The 24,975-nt window shown below is 42.0% G+C and overlaps 1 protein-coding gene across 2 annotated transcripts in view; it reads left to right on the forward strand.

Annotated features, from left to right (window-relative positions):
- IMPG1 (interphotoreceptor matrix proteoglycan 1) overlaps positions 1-24,975 on the forward strand; it is a 90,668-nt gene that overhangs the window by 46,436 nt on the left and 19,257 nt on the right. For both annotated transcript variants that reach the window (XM_032651512.1, XM_032651513.1), the window contains 2 exons: positions 15,164-15,692; positions 18,540-18,759. In XM_032651512.1, coding sequence (XP_032507403.1) covers positions 15,164-15,692; positions 18,540-18,759 — 749 coding nt within the window. The remainder of the gene's footprint in view (positions 1-15,163; positions 15,693-18,539; positions 18,760-24,975) is intronic.

The raw sequence follows: 24,975 nt of genomic DNA on the forward strand, positions 1-24,975 counted from the left end.
TTTTTTTGAGGTCATCAGATGTTTATAACTAATAAATAATTTTAGAATAACAGAATTAAGGCAATATTGAACTGAATATTGCCATCACTCCTTTTTTATATTTAGCATTTCACGATTTAAACCATTTACTTTAAAACGTCTAATATTATGTTATGTTTCACCGTAATAATATTTTTTAAAAAATCAAATGACTCCATAGGGAAAATTGTTTAGAAAGTAAATATCAGAACGTTCTTTCTTTGCTTAGGTGGTTCATGAATTTGGCTTTGAGCTTCTCAGCAGACTGTGCAGTGAGGACAATGTAATTTGGAACCTGCATGCTTAGAGCATGGTAATTGCTTCGGAGAAAAATATTTCTCCTATGAGTCCTCCTAAGAAGGAGCATCTGGGTTACGGTGAACCACGTTCTGTCTGCCTCAGCCTCTCCTCCAGCATAAACTCGGTGTCAGGTGTTTCCTAGAAGGCCCTCCCTGGAGACACATAACGAATGCCTGAACCCAGTTCATTACAGTGGTTCCATGAGGGAGAGGTGCTGACCATCTGCCTTAACTCAAGGATTGATTTTAGGGTATCCAGAGGCGTGACCATGCGGTATAACCTTCAGTCAACGCCCCATAAATAAAAATTACCCTCATAACTGAGCTTTTGATTAGTATTGACCAAGAAGCATTATATTTGTTGGCCTGGGCTTAGACAGCAAATACGCTATGTTGCCAATGAAAGACAGATCCATACGTTTTCGTTATCAGCCCAACCAGGGATAGAAAGGACATATCTCGATGACCAATGAAGACCCCCACTAGGAAACATCCCTGATAAAAAGGCATCCCACTCACATATGTAGAAAGGGGAAGGAAAACAGAAAGCAGCTCTAGGCAGGATCAAGGCTTCCCTCCCTCAAAAATTTCTGGGTCTCTCCACAGCACAGGTAGATGACACCCAGGACTCCAAAGCTCTGCACCTCGGCATCACTGAGATAATTCTAGCCTGGAAAAATTTTAAGGTTAGTGTCACCAAAAGCCCACTAAGCCATTAAAATCTCAGTCAAGTACTCATAGAAATCTCTTAGCGTAAGTAGTCTAATGTAGTGGTTAATCCCCTGAGATAAAGTACTTGCAAAAGGTGCCTCTAGAACACTAAATGAATTGGTGTCTGTCTGGTCTCGAATTCTGAGGTCTTCTATGTTTATTTTTTTAGGTTAGTTGATCCCATTCTTTCTTGCAGAGCCAGTTATCTGTTAAGATTATTCCTATTTCATAGAAATGAGTCATAAACCTATAGGAAAAACTCAACATTCTGTTCTCCACGTAACATGCATCCAACTCATTCAAAAGTGGTATCATATCATTAGGATAGAAATTTCATGTGGTTTGGTTTGGTTTGGTTCACATGTGCGTAGGCAGCAATACAGTTTCCTTTTCGTTCATTAGAATGACGATCTGACCTGTCAAAAAAGAAGCGCTTTACTGTTCTCCCTCCCAGATTAGTTTCTCACTTGCTAGACATTCCATTTAAGATGTAAGCCAGATCTCTCAATAAATTGCAATATCTGAAACGGTGAAAAAGCAAACTTTAGGCAGAGCTATTCTGCTATTGGACATTGTCTTGCCTTTAATTCCCTGCATTAATCTGGATATGAGCTAAACTGAATGAACCCATTAGAGAACCCGGGCGCTTATATTCCATGAGGTCAAGGACTCGGTCTGTCTCTACTCATTGCATCATCTTCAGTGTCAAGCCAGATGTGTGGCACATCTAGAGAGACAATTAATATATATTAAATGAGTTAAAGGAGTAAATGAACACATTTATAGCATAATACCTCCATGAAAGTCAGAGTTGATGGGTTAATTTGATTATTTCCCTTTTTGCGCTACCTAAAAATGCAGCTCAGAGAGAGCCAATTAAGTGGTACAGAAACAGTGGTCAGCTATCTATTCTGGCCATTGTGCTCACCATTGCCATAATATGTCATCCATAGTCATGCCTTTGTGGCTTTGCACAAATTATTCTCTCTTGTGCTTATAATACCCATCCATCCTTCTAGCCTGATGACCTCCTACTCATACTTTAAGTTCCAGCCAACATGCTACCTCCTCTGTGAAGCTTTTCCCAACTGCTACCTGAAAAGACTCATAATTACCATTTTTCCCTGACTCTAAAACAAAAAAGTATATATACCTCCATCAGGCATTTACCACTCGGTATTGAAATAATTGGTATGCATCTCTGGGGTCCCTCCAAGACTGACTTCCTGAAGTGAAAGAACGAGTTCTTATCCCTTTTTAAAAAAAACTGCTGCACTGAGCACAGTGTCTGGCACATGCTTGGGGGTTCATAACTATTTGTTACTGTTGTCAACTTTACTGGGTCCATCAGTGTTTCTGGTGTCAGACGGTAAACTCCCGGAGGATATACCTCTCTGTGTATCGGTCCTCATGCATCTCCAGAGACAGCCTCACATGAAAGGTGGCATTCCTCATTGGTAAATACTTTTGTCAAAATGAGAGTGCTGAACAGCTTTAATTAGCTCCACCGCGTGGGATGTATTAATACCACAAGGATTCATGTGGAGGCATGAAGTGGAGGAAATATGCAATAAGCCACTCTCCCAGCCAAAACATTTTACTTCCTAACTCTCAACCACAAGAGCCTGGCCAAGGTGTTATTTAATTTGCTCCACTTCAAGACGAAAAGATAATAATTAAGACTTGGAAAGATTTGTAAGGAAAACTCAGCTGAACTTTACACCACTAAGGTCAACATGTTTGCCTCTTCTTCCTTGTATTTCTACATCGAGGACCAAACAGTAAATTTTCCCAGCAGGAATATGCCACTAATAAAAACAGTTCAGAGGTCCATGGGGAAAATCTCATCTCAAAGAAGGAAGGGACAGGGCTTCCCTGGTGGCGCAGTGGTTGAGAGTCCGCCTGCCGATGCAGGGGACACGGGTTCGTGCCCCGGTCCGGGAAGATCCCACATGCCGCGCAGCGGCTGGGCCCGTGAGCCGTGGCCGCTGAGCCTGCGCGTCCGGAGCCTGTGCTCCGCAACGGGAGAGGCCACAACAGTGAGAGGCCCGCGTACCGCAAAAAAAAAAGAGAATTCAAAGACAGGCAAAATATAAGCCAGGGATCAACAACTGAAAGCCCTGTGGCCCAAACCCAGCCCACCACTGGTTTCCCAACAGCCTGCAGGTCAAGTATGGTTTTTACATCTCTAAATGGCTGAAAAAAATCAAAAGAATTATAATGTTTTATGACGTGTGAAAATAACATGAAATTCCATTTCAACACCGATAAATAAGTTTTACTGCAACACAGTCAAGCCCCTTGACCTGCTATGGCTATTTTAGAGCTACAATAGCATAGCTGGGTGGTTGCAATAGAGACCAGATGAGCTATACAGCCTAAAACATCAATGTTTACCATTTGGCCCTTCTCAGGAGAAGTTTGCCAACCCCTGATATAGGCAGTCAAGAATACTGGCACAAATTTGCAAATTGACGCAAAACTGGTCAAAATCTACCCAGCAGTAAAATATAATGTTTGAAATCATCTCTTCCAGAGGGGGGATATCAATGGCCTCCCCATCAGACGAACTTCACTTGCGTCTCTGTGGACTACAATTATTGCGTTACCTTTAGTTCCCTACCTTTAGTAGGAACCTTTAGTTCCATAGCTTATGGAGTTATAAAATAGCCCAAAGACAATGAAAAGCACACAACTCTCTAAAATTAGATAACCTCCCACAATCTGCCCACTGGTGCTCATAATTCCTTTGAAAAGACACCCAGTAATCTTTTACACCCATATCACAGTCTTTCACAATTTTTTCTAACACAAACTAAACTACATTCATTTTTTTAAAAATATTTATTGAAGTAGAGTTGATTTACAATGTGTTAGTTTCAGGTGTACAGCAAAGTGAATCAGTTATACACATACATACATCCACTCTTTTTTAGATTCTTTTCCCGTAGAGGTCATTAGAGAGTACCGAGGAGAGTTCCCTGTGCTATACAGCAGGTATCTATTTTATTTATGATAGTGTAGATATGTCAATCCCAATATCCCAATTTATCCCCCCCTACCTTATGCCCGGTAACCAGGTTTGTTTTCTATATCTGTAACTCTATTCTGTTTTGTAGATAAGTTCATTTGTACCATTTTTTTAGATTCCACATATAAGCAATATCATATGTATTTGTCTTTCTCTGACTGATTTCACTTCACTCAACATGACAATCTCTAGGTCCATCCATGTTACTGCAAATGACGTTATCTCCTTCTTTTTATGGCTAATATTCCATTGTATATATGTACCACATCTTCTTTAACCATTCCTCTGTTGATGGACATTTAGGTTGCTTCCATGTCTTGGCTATTGTGAATAGCGCTGCAGAGAACATTGGGGTGCATGTGTCTTTACGAATTATGGTTTTCTCCGGATATATGCCCAGTAGTGGTATTGCTGGATCATATGGTAGTTCTATGTTTAGTTTTTAAGGAATCTCCATACTGTTCTCTGTAATGGTTGTACCAATTTACATTCCCAACAAGAGTGGAGGAGGGTTTCCTTTTCTCCACACCCTCTCCAGCATTTATTGTTTGTAGACTTTTTGATGATGGCCACTCTGACCAGTGTGAGGTGATACCTGACTGTAGTTTTGATTTGCATTTCTCTAATAATTAGTGATGTTGAGCATGTTTTCATGTGCTTTTTCAAGACATCAGAGTTAGCCTCTGAAGAGAACTCGTATTTCAGATGTGCTTAGGATATGGCCAGACCCCATTTTATAACCCATATTCTCTGCCTGCTCTAGGAGCTGGGTGCACGCCAGTGACTGACCACCACTAACTGAGCCCTAATTGTCAGCTTCTCATTCACAGACCAAACATTAGTCCTTATTTGGCTTGTGCAGAGTCCTCTGGGCAAGGAGCTCCCTTAAACGAAGGCCTGGGCTCTGCCCTGAGGGAGCATGTGTTCCTGGCACACACATTTCCAAGCCAATAGAGATGCTCCATTTTAGATCTGATTCCCCTGTGATTTTATAGCTTCCCACTTTCCCCAAAGAAAAGGCAGCATTCCTCTAAAATTCTTATCCAGACTGCATTTCTTCCATTTACTGGTAGAAAAATATCTGCATAAAAATCAATATTCTCTGATCACCCTTAAAATGCATGTTTGACTTTTCAATCAACTTTATTTTCATTTAAGCTGTTGAATATTTATTGCAATTAAGAAAATCCTCATTAAACATACCTTCGGTGTTTTGATGAAAACTTTTTGTGAAGTAAACAATTTTCCAAATCTGCACTAAAATCTTTGTATTATTTTTTAAAAATATCTCTTGCTTTGATTTTATTAGTACACAGTCAAAATTGCTTAAGGCCATTCTCTGAAGACACTCTCTCCTAAAGCCAGACTTTCATCTCCAGGGTACCCCAGCTCGGTTTCTACAAACGATAACCGTTTGTGGCTCAAAGAATCGCACTTGCTGAATTTTGCTTTCTTGTGTTTGGCTTTGCTGTCACCACATCCCTAAAGCCAGCAGGGCTTATCAGTCTTATCAGTCTTCTTTCACAAACACAGACACTCCAGCTAATGAGAGTTAGGCCTCCCTTTTATGTCTCCCAAAGCACGCCAGTTGTCCTCTTTCACAGCACTTGGCACACTTGTGATTGTATAGTTACTGCTTGAAGATGGAAAGTTCCCTGAAGACAAGCGCTGGGTCTGCCATATTCACCACTCTAGTGTCAGCAGTGCCGTGAGGAGGGTTCTGGAGTCTGACTGTGTGCATCCAAACCCCAGCTAACTACTTGCAGCCTTGGGCGAGTTATTTAACCTCTCTCTGTGCCTCAGTTTTCCATCTGTGAAATGGTCATAACAGTACTTATTTCATGGGGTTCTCGTGAAGGTTTAGTTAGTATGTTCAATGCTTAGAATTGTGCCTGGGGAGAGGAATGGACTGGGAGTTTGGGGTTAGTAGATGCAAACTATTACATATAGAATGGATAAACAATAGGTCCTACTGTACAGCACAGGGAACTATACTCAATCTCCTGGGATAACCATAACGAAAAAGAATATAAAAAAGAATGTAGGGCTTCCCTGGTGGCGCAGTGGTTGAGAGTCCACCTGCCGATGCAGGGGACATGGGTTCGTGACCCAGTCGGGGAAGATCCCACATGCCGCGGAGCGGCTGGGCCCGTGAGCCATGACCGCTGAGCCTGCGCGTCCGGAACCTGTGCTCCGCAACGGGAGAGGCCACAACAGTGAGAGGCCCGCGTACCGCAAAAAAAAAAAAAAAAAAAAAAAAAAGGAATGTATACATGCGTATGAATAAGTCACTTTTCTGTACAGCAGCAATTACCACAACATTGTAAATCAACCATACTTCAATTTAAAAAAAAAAAGTTTAAAAAATCTAAAAAAAAAAAAAAAAAAGAATTGTGCCTGGTACATACAATGTAACCAAACAATAACAGCATGCCTGGCACAGCTCAATATGCAATAAATATTCATTAAATGAACGAATGATTGAAGTGAAAGCAGAATTGAATCAAATATTCAAATAAGTCTAGTGCTTTTTCACTCTTCTTCCATGCTTTCTTGAATATACAGAAAGCTTAATTTTAGGAAAAAAGCAGGATTCCAGCAAACTTTTAAACAATAATTCCACTGGTTCTCTCCATAAAAATGATCATTGGATTAACTGAAAAATTACTTTTCTCTGGGTTTGCTGTTCTAGTCCTTGACTTTAAGCCAACATGCTTTAAAAACAGCCATAAATTCATCTCTAGCAATTGATTTAAATTACCATTTTATACTGGTACCTAGTATGTGTTCAATAAACGTGAGGGATGATTGTTTTAAGGAATGGATGAAGGATTCATATGTACATATAATTTGGTAAAATTAGAGCTTAGAGCAGTGTGTAATACAAAATATACCAGACAATTAAGGACACACTTTCATTCAGACTATTACAATAGGGGGAACATTCATTAATGAGGAATGTGTCAAACAGAAAAAGTGGGCTGAGGTTTCATAGAGGCTGAGTCTTACGGGAGTCCGGAGAAAGTGCACAGTGAGTCTCACCCAAGTCACATGAGGAAGGGGGATTCTTTGCAGTTAACCCTTCCCCAGAACAAAAAAGGGTGGGGAGATTTCAGAAAGCAAAAGGGTTGAGGTGAGTGAGAGTTCTTAACCATAGCTATTTTTTGGAAAAGGTCAAGTTCAACATTGTCAAGAGTAATTTTCAATGGGGCAATACTGCCCTGCAGGATATGTCTTGAGAATGTGAGTGACAGAGACACTTCTTAGTTGCCTCAGTAATGGGAAGGCACTGCTAATCCTTCGTGGGAAGAGAAATTCTCTAATATGCAGGACAATACCACACAACAAAGGATTTATCTGCTTCCACTAATACTTTTTCTTTTCTTTTTTTTTTTTTACATCTTTATTGGAGTATAATTGCTTTACAATGGTGTGATAGTTGCTGCTTTATAACAAAGTGAATCAGTTATACATATACATATGTTCCCATATCTCTTCCCTCTTGCGTCTCCCTCCCTCCCACCCTCCCTATCCCACCCCTCTAGGAGGTCACAAAGCACTGAGCTGATCTCCCTGTGCTATGCAGCTGCTTCCCACTAGCTATCTATTTTACGTTTGGTAGTGTATATATGTCCATGCCACTCTCTCGCTTTGTCACAGCTTACCCTTCCGCCTCCCCATATCCTCAAGCCCATTCTCTAGTAGGTCTGTGTCTTTATTCCTGTCTTACCCCTAGGTTCTTCATGACATTTTTTTTCTTAAATTCCATATATATGTGTTAGCATACGGTATTTGTCTTTCTCTTTCTGACTTACTTCACTCTGTATGACAGACTCTAGGTCCATCCACCTAAAAAAATAGCTCAATTTCGTTTCTTTTTATGGCTGAGTAATATTCCATTGTATATATGTGCCACATCTTCTTTACCCATTCATCCAATGATGGATACTTAGGTTGTTTCCATCTCTGGGCTATTGTAAATAGAGCTGCAATGAACATTTTGGTACATGACGCTTTTTGAATTATGGTTTTCTCAGGGTATATGCCCAGTAGTGGGATTGCTGGGTCATATGGTAGTTCTATTTGTAGTTTTTTAAGGAACCTCCATACTGCTCTCCACAGTGGCTGTATCAATTTACATTCCCACCAACACTGCAAGGGGGTTCCCTTTTTTCCACACCCTCTCCAGCATTTATTGTTTCTAGATTTTTTGATGATGGCCATTCTGACTGGTGTGAGATGATATCTCATTGTAGTTTTGATTTGCATTTCTCTAATGATTAATGATGTTGAGCATTCTTTCATGTGTTTGTTGGCAGTCTGTATACCCACTAATACTTTTGTATATCTTGCTAGATATTCATGTATATGGGGGGGGCAGAAAACTGTAAATTTCTAAGCCTGGACCTAACTCCTGTTAAAGTAAAACTTTATTAAAAGGTAAAATCATTACTCTCATATAAATATAAAATGAACATAAGTCAAAGATTATATTTAGCAAATTACTAATGAGGAAACAAGTAAGACGTTATGACCAGTTTGAAGGAGAATTCAAACAACACAATCAGCAATTAAAAATGAGGAAATAAATTTACAAGTTTATGCAAAGCTGGCCAATAGCCACACGGAAATAGTCAATTATATCCCACCTGATGAAAACCCTTTGTCTTTCATGGACAAGAATAATTTGCATTACTCTAAGTATACTACAACTAAAAGATTGCAAAAATGATAAAAGGCACAGACCTGTATAGATCAGAAAACCCAGAAAGTGCACTAGATAAGAAACTTAAGTCCTTTACATTCTTTCCTGACACTTCTTTTTTTATATAAGTATAATTTGCAAAATGTATTTTGCAAAATTTAATTTAACCTGAGCTTTCTGCAAATTCAACCAATGTGTATAATGAACTTTATGAAGTGTTAGCCACCAATTCAGGAAATCACTACTTCTCTTATGACAGTAGTGATCATTGTGTTTATGTGGCCAATACAACATCTGAATCTGTCTGCCATTGTAGCTGTGGAATCCACAATCATGTTTATAGACGTTTACATATAAGTACATATAGGAATCTAACTGCTTTATTATGTCTTATGGTGCTATGCCTTTTGAGTTACATATTGTGCTATTATACATTATTTTCCTTTTATTTCTCATTTATGTTACAGTTTTTTTAACTTTTTATTTTATATTGGAGTATAGTTAATTAACAATGTTGTGTTAGTTTCAGGTGTACAGCAAAGTGATTCAGTTTTACATATACATGTATCTATTCTTTTTCAAATTCTTTTCCCGTTTAGGTTGTTACATAATATTGAGCAGAGTTGCCTGTGCTGTACAGTAGGTCCTTGTTGGTTATCCATTTTAAATATAGCAGTGTGTACATGTCAATCCCAACCTCCCAATCTATCCCTTCCCCCCACCCTTCCCCCGTTTATGTTACAGTTTGAACAATGCATTGACTTTTTTGAAAGTTTGTATTTGCTTGGTTATATTCTTGATGAAACTCATTCAGGATCATAAGGGGGCATTACCAAGTATTTGTTAGAAAAAGCGGTACTGAATTGGTTGGGTTGGGGACACCTAGCATGGAAGTTGCCTACGGCAACCTAGGTTAGGTAAATACAATTCAGAGTGGCAACGCTGAGGATAGAAACCATGTTCCTAAATGCACAAGCTATGTCTGTCTCTCAGTCCTTCCTTCTACTCACTCCTCCCCTTCTTCCCACCATAAACACAAACACACACCCTTTCTAAAAGCTTCCCTGTAAAGAGACTGGCATCTAATGTCCCCATTGCAGATTAGAATACTGATATTATACACACACACACACACAAACACACACACACACACACACACACACACACACACACACACACACACAAGTTGATGCAGAGCCCACAGATAAAGAGCTCAGATCCACAAGACTGGTCCCTACTGTAGATACCAAAGTCCCAGGCTGTCACTGGTACTTCTGATCAACCAGCTAAAAACTGGCTTCCCAACTTTTATGGCTGCCATCAGAGGGACTGGTTCCCAAATCACCCAGCTCTGGCAGCCAATGGAGCTCAGCATTCACAGTCCCCCAGAACAACAGAAGACAAAAGAGGCAATTTTAAATGGGTACCAAGCACTTCCTGTGGCCTTCCCCTGGGCTTCAGCACAGAGGGAGCCGGCAAACACACACAGCTCCCAATTTCTCCCTGGAATGGGTTTGATGGCATACTTTTCCAGCTGTTGCTCAAGGTTCAGAAATTTAGGAGCTCTGGGTCAGGAACTGGAGGCTGAGGCAAATATATATTTCTTATTGTATCCCAGCTACTTACTACCTGTAACTTTCAAATGTGAAGGACAACTTGACTTTTGGAGTTTCTTCTTCTGCCATTTTCACTGATGCCCTTCTCTACTATTCTTAGAACTGAATTTGAATATTCAGTTGTCTCAAAATAAAACGTTTAATACTTCTAAAGCCAAATCATTGAAGTATTCTGACAAATACAGCATTTTGCTATCTCACACTTCCCCACTGTGCAGTCCCACTTACCAAAAGTACTCCCTTTTAACTCAGCTATTTCTTCTGGCATTTATTCTTGCCATATTTTTAAATAATATACATCTTTTGACTCATCTGTTTTATACATTATTTACTGACTTCCTATTATTTCAAATAAGGATTTAAGCTTCTTACAACACCCTTCCCTATCAATATGATAATAACTATTATTGAATCAATGTTCGATGTTTCCATTACTTATTTACAGCTGGCCTATTTGCTCTAAATATGTTTACTTTCTGTTTTCCCGGAATTAATGTTTTCTTTGATTTTTTTATTTGCTTAACGTTCTTTGTACTTATTGCCAATTCTTTTCAAATTTTGCATTGAAATTTCCAGTAGAATTTTCCACATCAGGTAACTTATCACTTCCAATTTTCAAAGACCTTCTCTTTCTCCTGGACTACTACTCTCCAGGCCTTTTGAACAGCTGTCACCTGGGATTTCCATTTTCTGTCATCCTTAAAATTTCCTTGGCCTTTCTCCTGAGTTGGACTCCCTGATCCCTAGATCTCAGGCCCCTCCGAGTTCACTCTCTTAGCAGCACATCCATTAGTAGTTTTCTCAAGTTAGAAAAAAAAAATTGGTACAATGGCAGAGGGCTTGGTGATACAAGCATCGCATGTACTTAGTTTCCTTTTACACCTCGAGTACCCATCTCTCTGAGATGGGGATTTCCCTTCACCTTCTTCCTGGAGATTTCCCTCACTTTTCTTCAGTACCCCATGTCTTCCTATTTCTTGGTTTACCCTATCATTTTAGGTAAACACATCCTAAGAAAAGGTGCCCAGGAGGAATTTTTGGAGAATTTATGTGTTTAAAAATACCTTCAGTCACCCTCACTCTCAACTGAGAGTATAGAACTTTATTCTGACCATGCTGCCCTCACAGCTAGCTGTTCCTAGAGCAATACAGACACCCTTCTTTCTCTGGCTTTCTCATTTGCATTTGCTGCATGGCTAAACTCTCTCACCTCCTTCAGGTCCTGCTCAAATATTGCATTCTCAATGACCACCGTATAAAATTGCAAACCCAGCATTCCCACCTTCTTTCCTGCTTCATGCTACTTCATTAGCTCTTATCACCACCTGGTATAGAATATATTTCCCTTTGCTTATTTTGTTTATTTTCTGTCTTCCTCCACTAGATAGTAACCTTCTTGGGGCCAGAAACTTTTATCTGTTTTGTTCACTGATGTACCCCTGCACCTGGAACAGTGTCTGGCACATAGTAGGCCATCAATATCTATTTGCTGAATGAATGAATAGTAAACACATATGTTCTATCTCTATAATATGCCGAAAAAGAAGATGACTTTTTTGTTGTGATAAATAAGAATGGATTTGTTTGATAGAGAATTAAGAACTTGCTGGTCACGTCACTTGAAGATCTAGAGGAGACTGTGGAATCTTTGTTTTTAGGTTTTTAAACATAAACCAGGTGACCACCGGATGTTTATGATTAGTGGGTACATGTAGATGTGTGACCCTTTCCAGCGGCATTTAGAACGATCTTTAATCTGCACTTGCCTCACACGTCTCTGTGCCTTCCTCTGGCTATTAGTGGGGCTCCTGGCTGCCCCCACTGAGCCCATCCTCACCTGTTACCGGCTTATCTCACTTTGGGCTTCAGCTGGACCTGAGTTCAACCACTCTGGTTTGGAGCATTTCATCTGTGGCCTTTGTTTGCGGGAAGATCACCTGCCCAGAAAGTGACCAAAATAGCCTTTTCCTTTACACCCAGCAGCTGGGCTTCTACCAGCGGCCCCCCCGGGGCACACATACATATAAACATACCTCATGCCCTCATGAGAACTCTACGCATGCTCTAACGTGACAGCTAAAAAGTCAAGTTATCTGGAGTCTGTTTTGCATACCTCATGGTGAAATAAATGGCAGTGTAAAAACTTAGGGTCAGGATGGCCTTTGTTGCTGGCATGGCTTTTGCCTAAGAATCTGATGAATAATTATTTTAAAGACATTTATAAGTGGTGGTAATGTCTGGATGATATTTTGTTTCAAAAGAATTGACTATAGCCTTAGTAGTTTCAATATCAAGCTGAGAGACTGTGAGGGGTCTGTTAAAATCACACTTAAATAGGGCTGCTAGATTCAGCAAAGAAAAATACAAGATAACCAGTTAAATTTGAATTTCAGATAAACAACAAATAACGTTTTAGTATAAGTACGTTCCAGTGGGAATCCTGTATTTTATCTAACAATGTACATTTAAATAGCCAACGGTTCTATCAGTGAAATAACTTGGTTGGGTTTATTGTGAATGATTAATGTTAAGATGCCACAGGGACTTCCCTGGTGGTCCAGTGGTAAAGAATATGCCTTCCAATGCAGGGGACGCAGGTTCGATCCCTGATCGGGGAGCTAAGTGCCCCCCACATGCTGCAGGGCAACTAAGCCCACACACCACAACTACTGAGCTCGTGAGCCTGAACAAGAGATCTCGCGTGCTGCAACTAAGACCCGACACAGCCAAAAAATAAAAAATTTTTTTAAAAAGATGCCACAAAGGTTAAGAGTTAGAAATTCTTGTTTGCTGGTTGATGACATAATGTAACAGACTGTTTTAATCTGACTAAAATCTCTGTACTGAGAAAGGTATGAGTAATGAGATGCTGGCCTGGAGCAGAAAGAAGACACCTGTCAGTGTGCTTCTTCCCTGACCCTGACCATCTGGAAGAGCGCTGAGGAGCTCAGATTCAAATGCATTTCCCCCCAGCACAAAGTCAAATCAAACCACTGTTAGTACTTGAAGCCTTCAATTTATTTATCCCAGATCTTTCCAAGGATGTCTTAGTCAGCTTGGGCTGCTATAACAGAACATCATAGACTGGGTGGCTTAAATGACAGAAACTTCTTCCTCACAGTTCTGGAGGCTGGGAAGTCCAAGGTCAAATTGCTGGATGATTCAATTCCTGGTGAGGGGCTTTTTCTGGTTAGCACACAGATGCCTTCTTTCTGTATCCTCACATGACAGAGAGAGAGAGAGAGATCATCTCTCTTATGTCTCTTTGTATTTATAAAGGCACTAATCCCATTCATGAGGGCTCCACCCTCTTGACCTAATTACCTCCCAAAGACCCTACCTCCAAATACTGTCACATTGGAGATGAGGATTTCAACATATAAATCTTGGGAGAATGCAAACATTCAGTCCATGGCAATAGAGATTTGAATAAAACTACGAGTGTATATCTAGAAAGATCTTGGATGTTACAAAACATCATTTCTGATAGTTGAGTGAATTATGGGTAGACACACCCAGGCATCCTCCCCAGGTGGAAGAAAAGGGCGTGCTTCTCTGAAATCTGGTTAAATTCTCCACAGACAGGTTTTATTTTAAGAAACTAATAAAAGTAATATGATTCTACCTTTCAGAGCTGTTTATTACTTGGATTTTCAGTTCGGGTGATTGCACTCTAGTAAATTAGCTGACTGAGAGTCCAAAGATTATATCTGCATCCAGACAGTCCATTCATCATGCTTAGCATTTGGACTTTAACACAGCTTTCCCACATATTTGCCAAAATGCCACCGAAGTATTCACAGAAAGCTCCCTGTTTTGATCTACCTAATGCCTTAAATATTATCAGTGGCTCTAGGTTTAGGTTTATTGAAATATCTGAAAGCTTCATATAACCACTTTCTTAGTTCATAAATACTTATTGATTTTAATTTTGCACCAAAAAGGGAATGGACTTCAGTAGTTCAATATGTACTTACTCAAGAAAGCAATGCAAAGTGGTGGTATTATCAAGGTATAATCATGTAGGAATGAAAAAAACCTTTAAATATTACCCAATATTTAGTTGTACGGCCAATACAAAGTTCAAATTATATGTGTAACCCACATCTTCACGCTCTCCATATCATTTTGCAAATAGGCAAGTTATTCAGTCAGATTATCCAATTTTGGAAAAGCATAATTTAAATTTTAATTGATGAAACTACCAAAATGTGATAACTGAGATCCCCCCAAAAATCCAATTACATAAAATTCAGGTTTGCATGATTGGAAGGTGAATAAAACTCCAGGCCAAAAGAGCACAGCTAATTGTCTGGGAGGTCCAGATGGGGATGCGGGATCCAAGTCTACCCCAAAGCCATCTGTGGTGTGCCATCACCTGCTGACCTAGTCCTTTTTGACCACCTGGTCCCTAGATGTGCTGTGTCTCACTGGGCAGTAAGTAATTCCTGTAATTCTAGGCAATTGGTGCTCTTTCAGTCTCACATATCCAGAAGTATTGGGCCTGAATAAAATGGCTATAGAGACCCACCCTCTGTCTCCCTCGGTGTGGACACAGGGCTGCCTACCCTTTCTGTACCAATTTGTCTTTAATTATATCTCAATAAAACTGGAATAAAATCGAAGAACTTTAAAAATAAATAAAATAAAATATGACATTAAGATTGTCAAATGCTGTTTTTCCAAAAGTAATTTTAACTTTGGATTTTCTTTTTTGCTTTCTATTCTTTGCGGGGATGCTTGGACATAATGAATCGGTCTCAGGAGTTTCCTCCATGGACAGTTCTTGGTCTCCACCTGCTGTGGCCTCTACCTCCCTATCAGAAACTCGACCTTTTTTTACTGCATCGAGCATCTTTTCTCAGACTGATCAAAGTGCCACAGACATAATTTCCCTTGACCAGACAGTACTAATCCCACGGCTAACCATCCCCACTGATGATTATTCTGCCATCAGCCAATTGGCTCAGGAAATTTCACGTTTACCTGCATCTTCAGAAGACAGCAGGTTGAGTATCAGCAGTCAAGATACAGTCGGAGACTTAGACGGGACGGATCTCGCCAGTACTCACGCATCCTCTGAGGTACTGGGATTCAGTGGGTATGTTTCCACCCTGGATCATTTCTTGGAGAACATCACTCCTGGCCCAGCTTTGCAGTACATCACCACCAGCGCCATGACCGTCGCCACCAGGGGCCGAGAGCTGGTGGTGTTCTTCAGTCTGCGTGTGGCCAACATGCCCTTCTCCACTGACCTGTTCAACAAGAGCTCGCTGGAGTACCAAGCTCTGGAGCAGCGATTCACACAGCTGGTGAGTGGACACCACATACAGCTATCTGTGTGTGTCCTTTCTTTTTTTTTTTTTTTTTTTGCTATTATTTTATACTATAATCCCTGGTTGTCTTGAGCAATGCTAGGTGGAAGAGACAAGCCTCTGAGATAGCTGTTGCCGATGGCATTCAGCTAGAGCATTGAGATGGATTCAGATCCAATGGGCCACTGCCGCCCAGAGTCCTGGGAACAAACTTATTTTTAAGACCTTTTCATTATAGTTCCTCCCGATTTAGTTTTCCCAGGAATAATACATAGCCACTCACGGACTGAACTTGGAATTTATAAACAATATGAGTGGACTTTCCCTAAGTTATAATGCCACATGCTGTTTTCCAGCCATCTGAATAAAGGGTTCAAGGCTAGAAAAGTCCAGCACAAGTGAGGCCGAGAGTTCAAGTGTAAGAAATCTTTTTTTTTTAGTTCCCCTTAAATTCTCATAAAACTAAAAAAAAAAAAAAAAAAACTGACTAAATGGCTTAGCATCCCAAGCCCTAACACAGAAAGTGAGAAGACAATCATGGTGGCATATAACCCTGATTTATGAAACACCCCCCAAACTCACATGTACTAGAAATACATACACAGTGAAAACTGCTGAACTATGAACCTCTACACAGTCACGGCTAATGAAATTCAAGTACACAATGCACAGCACAAAGATTACAGAATTTTTGAAAATAAGAGGGAAAATATTTGTAAGCTACATATAAGTTAAATCATTAGCAAATTAAAACCACATAAACACCAATGCTTCAGGTGAACTCTAAAGTAAGACTTTGTGCTATTCCCCCCTCCCCCAAATGAGGTGAGTAGATATTGGGACAATCTCAAGGAACAGAGTCCCAGGGTACCAAACCCAGGTGTATTAACTAGGGTACATGCTGGGCTGCCATAATGAAAAGATCAAGAATACAGTAACTTAAGTAGAGTACAAGCGTATTTCTCTTTCACTGGGTGGGTGCAACAGCTCTGCTCTATGACGTCATTCAGGGACTCACAATCCCTTCATCTTATAACTCTGCCAACCCCAAGGGTGTTTCCTCACTCATGCAGCCAAAGCTGGGTCACCAGTACATCCCTGTTTCCACTGTGAGAAGGGGAAAGAGAGGAAGCCCAGGGCAAGCAATTTCCTAAGCAAGTGATGCCAAAGTTGCCCACATCTCTTACACTCATATTCCATTGGTGGGAACTGGTCACGTGACCACAGCTTGCTGCAAGGGAGGCTGGGAAATGTGGTCTCTAGCTGGGCAGCCTCTTTCCCGTGAAGAAGAGGAGAATGATTTGGGAGAAAGGAGCAGCTAGTTGTCTGCACACTAGCTGAGGACAGGGAATTCCCACCAGGGGCCAAAGCAATGCTAAGACATAGAGAATGAGCCTAGTCAAAGTAGGTGGGAGAAAACAGGAGAGAGCGGTTCCACACTTTGTATAAAATTTCATTTTATTTTCACAATGACCTTGTGCGGGGGGGGCGGTTACTGGAAGGGGTACCAACATGTGGGTCTGGGTCAGTGTCAAAATTCTGGTGGGGTGGGGACAGGGGCAAAGGAAAAGCAGGTCTGGGCCAAGCCTGGGAGATTGTAGTTTGCATCTGTGCCCTCTCTGGGTTCGTGGGTGTTGGTTCATGAAGGAGAGGGCTCACTTTCAAGGCCGGAAACAAAGTAGACATCGCTGAGTTTCAGACATTTCTGAAAAGTGATCTCAAAGATGGTCGTGGGGACCTCCCTGGTGGCCCAGTGGTTAAGACTGTGCGCTTCCACTTCAGGGGGCACAGGTTCCCTGGTCGGGGAACTAAGATCCCACATACCATGCAGCGCAGCCAAAAAAAAAAAAAGGATGGCTGTGGCTTACAAGAGACAGGTGTGGGAACATAAAGCACAATCCTCTGGGGCATCATTTTGAGATTATTAAATTATAACTTGGGAAAGGTCCTTAGGGAACAACTTTTCTTCTCCCTCACAATTCAGGTGAGAGCACTGAGGTACTACAGTAGTTAAGTGGCTTGATGAGGTCACACCGCTGGCTAGCAACAGTCACGGGACTGACACCTAGTCTTCTGAGAGCCAAGTTCTCTACTCTTTCCACTTCACCACATTTGTGTTGATAGGAAGCGTCCTGCACAGACAGACCAGCTGATGTTTCAGCTGTTGTTTATTTCAATACGTCATTTCAAATTGGTTGCTTCCAAATGGATGTCCTATTGACCAGGCATAGGTCAGTCTGCTCCTGGGCTCAGTTTGGAACACGTTTTTATTTACTTGGATTTTTTTTTTTAAATAACTGACCCTGGCATCCCTTCTTGGCTGATAGCATTGACCTGGGTTTTTTGGTCAATCCTCTGTTCTCACAATTCATCATGAAGAAAATCACTGCCCATCCATCTCAGTACTCAGGAAAGTGGAAATATGGGACATAATCACTGCAAATAGATCATTAAATAGTGGTGTTCTGGTCTCACGTTCAATCCAAACACAAACACAAAAAAAGAATTGAGGGCTTCCCTGGTGGCGCAGTGGTTGAGAGTCCGCCTGCCGATGCAGGGGACGCGGGTTCGTGCCCCGGTCCGGGAGGATCCCACATGCCGCGGAGCTGCTGGGCCCGTGAGCCATGGCTGCTTAGCCTGCGCGTCCGGAGCCTGTGCTCCGCAGCGGGAGAGGCCACAACAGGGAGAGGCCCACGTACGGCAAAAAAAAAAAAAAAAAAAAATCAGTGTCAAAAAAGGAACTGAAATTTATGCCTCAGATAATGAAATGTGAGTACAAAGGGAGTGAGCGGCATCTGAGCACTTAGAACACCGTTAAGAGTAAACCCTCTTTTATTTTTGCAGCTGGTTCCATATCTACGATCCAATCTCACAGGTTTTAAGCAACTTGAAATACTTAACTTCAGAAATGGGAGTGTGATCGTGGATAGCAAAATGAAGTTTGCCAAATCAGTGCCATATAACCTCACCAAGGCTGTGCGAGGGGTCTTGGAGGATTTTCGTTCTGCGGCCGCACAGCAGCTTGATCTGGAAATAGATAGCTACTCTCTCGATGTCGAAGCAGGTAAAAGAATCCAACCCAGAAAACTGTGGGGGTGTTTTGGTTTTGTTTGCTTAAGCATGCAGTTCAACGTTGAGGCCACAAGAATCAGTTTAAAACTGCACTTGACAGAATAACTTTTCAGAAGCTATGAATCAACGTAGTAGAAAGGTAGGGTCCTAAGACATGCAGGTTAAAGTTTTCCTACATCAAAAGAGCAAAGAGCAAGTATACCTCTTGCTTCACAATCTGGGCTCTATAGTTTCCCCACAGAACAAAACTTTTGCTGTGCTTAAGAGATTTTTTTTTTAACATAACCCACAGCCAAGCTAATTTATATCTTGCCGGAGGTCAAAAGCACTTTCTCAGTGAACTGCAACCACCTAAGAAACCTTCCAGTCCTCTTCGTAGCACAATTCGGGATGAAACTGAGACAGTTTCCCGAGGAAAGAAAAATAATCATTAGGCCGAAACTCAAACTTGGAAGAAAGCCACTTCACCATCACCCAAGAGAAAATCATGTCCCTTCCCATTTGTATACCCTAGATCAGCTTCCACTTGTGCAGCTTAAAACAAAGCAGTTAGATGTGAAAAAAAACTTAAAGATACAGGGGCTGAGCCCGAAGCTACAAAATAGAAAGCAAACATTTGTTCTGATAATAAAGCATAGTGTATGTACCAATATAACCAGCTATGCCCAAATTGGGAACTGTTTCCACCATTAGCTTCAAAATTCTGTTTTCTAACCAACTGAAGAAAATTTTTTAATTCTCTGCATGGCAAGGGGGCAAGGCTCCAAATCTACTGGAAAAGCGACCGGGTCATGTTCAGAACAAACTTCCTAATTGGCTGTGAATTAGTGAGGTGGATAGTTAACATCCTCCCTGGCTTCCTGGGGACTAACAATGAAGGCATAGGGAAAGGCCTCAGGCAAAATGCAAACAAAAAGGCTCAGTTGGGAGACACTTCTCTTTGATGGAGCAGAGCCTTGAGCAACTTTAAGAAAATTGCCTCCTACCTCAGTAAACAGGATTATTAAAAAGACAGACAGCCTGAAGGCACTGAGCCTGGGAATGCTTACCTTTGAACACAAGCAGCTAAGCAAGCCCTCCCGACCCCTAAGAAATCAAAGACCTCCTAAATGCTAGTAAGATACCGCCTCTTCCCCTGAAAACTACCAGGGGATCCCTGCCAGTTAAGATCAGAAGACCAATTCTTTTCAGTCAATTGAAAACAGGAACATATATAGGGAGAACTTACAAGGGCCCGACTCCCTCCTTTTTTTCCTCCCCGGGGAGCTGGGGCGCCTCTTAGATAGAGGGCAGGAAGCTGGTAATGTATTTGCCAGGGATGTGTAAGGGACCCTGGGGACGCTGGAAGGAAGCACAGCAGAAAACCATGACCTTGGAGGGCTATGGTCCTGAACATGAATCCTGTGTTCTAATGATGCCAGAAACTCTGCCTCTGTGCACCAGTGTGGAATTGGGTGAAGTAGAAAAGAATAGTTTTATTGCTTTGCCAGGCAAAGGGGGACACAGCAGGCTCATGCCCTCAAAACTGTGTGGCCCAACCTGGTTGGGGGGGGTGGATTTGGTGAGGAGTTTTATAGCACTGGTTCAAGGGCAGGGTTGCTGATAAAGATCCCGGTGTGTACAGGGCCTGCATTCCTTTAATCTGGCCTCAGGTGGTCTCTTGATGAGTTTCTCAAGGTTATCAACTATGATCTTTCCCAGAAGGAAGAATGCTAAAGTCTTCCATTTGTTGGGGGTTTCAGTTCTGCAGAAGAGCTGAAAGAAATTGTTATGTGTATCCCTTGAGGCAGAACCAGGACCTGCCCCAAGGCTGCACTATTGTTTCTTGACTATTCCTCCCTTATCCCACCATCCCCTCACTTCCCTGATTAGTGTCTGTTTGAACCTGCCCTTTGGAACTCAGGGAAGGTCATGGAGGCTGGAGTGTATTCCCTACAAACAAGAGAGAGGGGCACAGAAAGGCTTCCGTGCCCAGGAGCCTTACAGGGTCCTGTTAAGTTTCACTAACAGCAGGACTCCATCTCCACAACTGGAAAATGGAGGTAGTAAGAGCTGTGAGGATTAACCAACACTTAGCATAACATTCAACACACTGTAGTTGACTAATAAAAGTTAGTGATTAATATTGTAACATCGTCATTAGCAACTTGACTAATAATCTGTGATCTGAGGAGGGTACCAGTGGGAACAATGACAGTACCATGACAAGGTATTTGTGTGGAGGTTCAACTGAAATTATTTCACTAATTTCTCACAACCAGTTGTGGCTATGTAGCTTTTCCTCTAAGAAGCCAATAGCAATAGAAATGAGATGGTGCTAACGTGGGTTCCAGTCCCTACTGGAGCCAAATTTACACTGATTAATGGTAGAGCAAGAGGGGGGGCCAGAGAGCGCTGGGCCACCTGGGACATTACCTTACTCTACTTATTTCTTGATACTTGGAGAATTCAGAAAAATCTGAATTTTTAATACATTGGAACTCATAGAATTATTGAATGACTGGATGGATGGATGGATGGATAGATGAACGAGGTCTGCCAAGAATGGCTGTCGTGAGCCAGCCAGGACATAGTAATGCCTAAACGAAAGGGTTGGAGGACAGCAGAATTAGAAAGCCAAATATGGATTTCATAAAAGTTAAAAATAAATAGCAAAGAACTTTATGGATTCCTCTATATAAATCAAAATGGATAAATCTAATATCCAAAAGCGCTCCTAGTTATAGTGGGAAGCCACTGTGCCATCTTCCAACGGACAGGGAGCTGGAGAAGGTGGGAGGAGGCAGGGCTTCCTCCCTCGCAGCTGGTTTAGTTACTTCACAAAAGGCACAGGGAAGATTCACCCATGTAGCCAGCAAGCAGCTGATGATGGATTGAACCTTACCATCTTCTACACGGGTAACCCAAAAGAGTCAGCATTCATCCACCACGGTGATAACCAGCGAACATATGAAAGTCCCTGCCCAAAGGAACTTGCCCTGTGGCCAAGGGTGGTCACTTTACAATGATGCTGGAATCAAAGCTATGCCTTTTCCCTTCAAAGACCTTCTAATGAGCACTTTCTGATATGCTACTCTTAGTTGCAAATTTCTGTGAGTTTGGGAATCACCAGGGAGGGATCCCATAAAGAAGAAAGCACTGAGTTTTCCTTTAAATCCCATTTCATTGAAGCCTGAGGCCTGATTAGTACAGAGAAAATATGGGGATAGAGATGCATGTAGAGAATTCTGGTCTCCCTGGCTGATCTCAGGCAGTGAGGAGGCCTGTGGTTGTTGGTGGTATGAGGGCTGGGCAGCTGCAGCCGCCATGAAGACAACCAGCGTCGTTAAAGAAACAGTGACTCAGTGACATTTGTTAAAGATGCCAAGGGAGACTTTATTCCGGGGGCCCATCTCTACGGATGTAGGGACCACGGCAATGGAGTCTCACGGTGCAGGAGAGAGATTGGACTCAGCTCTGGGCACAGCACACGCAAGTGGGAATTTATAGCCAAGGAGCAGAATCGGTCAGTGGATGGAATATTACTAAGAAGGAACATCAGGGGTGAGAGGGGATTCTGGCTAAAATGACCTAAAAGGATTCTTGCAGAAGCAAGGCCAGGTGATCAGACACCACCTGGGAGAGAGCAGAGGACGAGGAACCTGATGATCAGATATATGGAGGATGGGAGGTTCTGGCCAAACCTACTTAACAGCTTTCATGCTAAAATTGGACAGTGAAGAGACAAACACAGAAGCCCAAGAGTTGAGGCCGAGTTGGAAATTTTAGGGGAGCCTGAGTTAGGGTCTGGTCAAGGAGAAAAGCTTTGTCAGCACTAGAGCTGGAGAGGCAGGACACCAGCCACAAAAGTTTTGGTGGCAGTGGCCCGAGCTACCTTTGGAGGGTGGTGGCTGCCGAAGAGAGGGAAGTAGCCACCCAAGACAGAGAGGTACTCGGGGACCTACCCAGACACAGACTCACGAATGCTCCCACTTTCGTTCTCCCACTTTTCACAGCCCTTCCCTGTTCACAGCCTACAACCATTGCTTCTGCACAGAGTTCATTAATTTCTTACTTCTATGAATCTGCACATCTTATAAAGCTTCTTGAAACGTAAAATGCCGATCATAAAAAAAAACCACCTGTATACTTAGACTATAGTAAAGTGTTTCTAGCCTCAGTTCTCCTGTACAATTTTAGTTTGGGGAAATATGTACAAAATTAGTATTTTGCTTATAGAAGAAATGGGTGTCTGGATTTTAAAACAAATTAAGGGAAAATGTGCATATGATTTTCAGTAGTTTTCTTCTTATTCCTTTGATCTAGAAGACGACAGCTACTTTGCTTCTAGTTTTTCAGCATGAGTGGCTGGTCCAGATTTTCTCCTCATGGTGGTGTATTTGAGTGTAAGCTGTCATGGTGATTGACAGGCAAGCTGATTAAAACATCCTTCTAGTACATCCAACCAGTGCACCCAACTGCTCACGCTGCCTCTCAGGCCCCTGGACCCCAAGCACTTCAGCGTCCTAGAGAACAAGGACTCAAACCCCAATACACGCGGCCTCTGGCTCTGTTGCCGGCATGGTCTTTTCTAGTGTCTAAGGCTCAGCGGATGCTCAGCAGTGCCCATCCCCCAGCATGTAGTAAGAGAGGTCACAGGGTCAGGGCACCGACCATCAAAATCCCAGATAACACCCGAAGCCCATTTTAGCCAATACAAGAAGCCTCGCTGATTCGGGTTTGTTCATGTAAGTATTGGCTTGAACTTACTGGAGAAAACTCTCTTTGAAAGAGGATCAGAAAGGGAAATACTGTACATCCGGAATAAATACCTAGCTTGTCTACGGGAGAGAAGCCCAAGAATCTTTCCTTGGAAAATGGGGAATGTGTCCTATCATTTCAACCTTTTCCCAACCAGGATGGCCAAATACAGCAACACTAAGTTACGGGGTGTCTTACCTCTTTGCACTTTTCTTACCACTATCTTGGAAGAAACAGACTAAAACTAGGGCTACACAGTACTGGAGGGTCTCCCGCCTCAGGTGCACTGTCCCCCAGCCCGGGAGCCGCCAGCCTGCCTCCTCCAAACCCCAAAATGTGAAAAGCATGAATGTCATACGAATAGATAGCATATGCCACAGTCTTATTTGACTCATTAATAAGGAAATTGTTAGATGACAAATCTGGTTTAAAGAGGATATGGAAACAGGGATCTTATATAAACAGAGAACAAAAGCAAATGATGAAATCTAAATACAAAACAGAAAATACAATCATTGTATCTTATCCACTTTCTCTATGATAGCTTCTAACTTTATAGAGTTGTAAAATGCCATAATCAATAGTAAATGGTAGGTCAAACCAAGTTACCTCCTTCTAGGAGTCAGCAAAGTGTTTCTTGAAAGGCCAGACGGTGAATATTTTAGGTCTTACGAGACAAAAGGCAAAATTGAGGATATTATGTTGGTGCATATATAACCACTTGAAAATGTAAAAATCCAGCTGGCCGGCTGTAAAAATGCAGGCAGATAGCCGGGTTGGCCCACAATGATCCCTGTTTACCAGGCAACTTGTCATCCAGTTTTCTCCTTATTTCCAAATGTTGGGGGATTTTTCTTAAACCATCAAAGGTTTCCCAGCCTCTTGCTCTCTCCAGCCCTTCTCTTGCTGTTACAGAAAAGTCAGACAAGTAAATGACAATGCAAAAACGATGTGGGACTCTGTTCATCCCTTCAGGAAGCACTTAGGACCGTCTGCCTAGAGCCAGGCGCTATTCTAGACACCGGACCCAAAGGTGGATGGAGCCCATCTCTGCCCCAAGGAGCAAAAGGTCTAACAAGAGAGACAGAAGTATGTACCAAAAAAGTCAGAGACTCTCTAAACACTATAGTCAGGATATGAACAGAAATGTTAGGAAGCACAGAGCAGGGAGCAATTCCCTCTCCCCAGGTGAGAGAATGTCACCGCAGCCTTCCTAGACAGACAGCCATAGGGGCTGGGCCTTGTAGAATGGTGGTGGGCCCAGGCAAGGGAGGGTAAGGAGGGGCTATTCCAGAAAGGGCAGGAGGAAAACGCAGACATTTCTGGAAGTGGCGGGGTACTTCTTCCACTGTGAGAGCAGCTTTGGGTAATAAGCAAGGAGTAAAGATGCTCAGAATGGAGGGAAGGGAAAGCCAGGCTGAGGCAGTGTTACCCGAAAACTGGGCTCCCCTCTTGATGGGTGTCGAAC

The sequence above is a fragment of the Phocoena sinus genome, chromosome 12, assembly GCF_008692025.1.
Source record: "Phocoena sinus isolate mPhoSin1 chromosome 12, mPhoSin1.pri, whole genome shotgun sequence".
NCBI classification, from domain to species: domain Eukaryota; kingdom Metazoa; phylum Chordata; class Mammalia; order Artiodactyla; family Phocoenidae; genus Phocoena; species Phocoena sinus.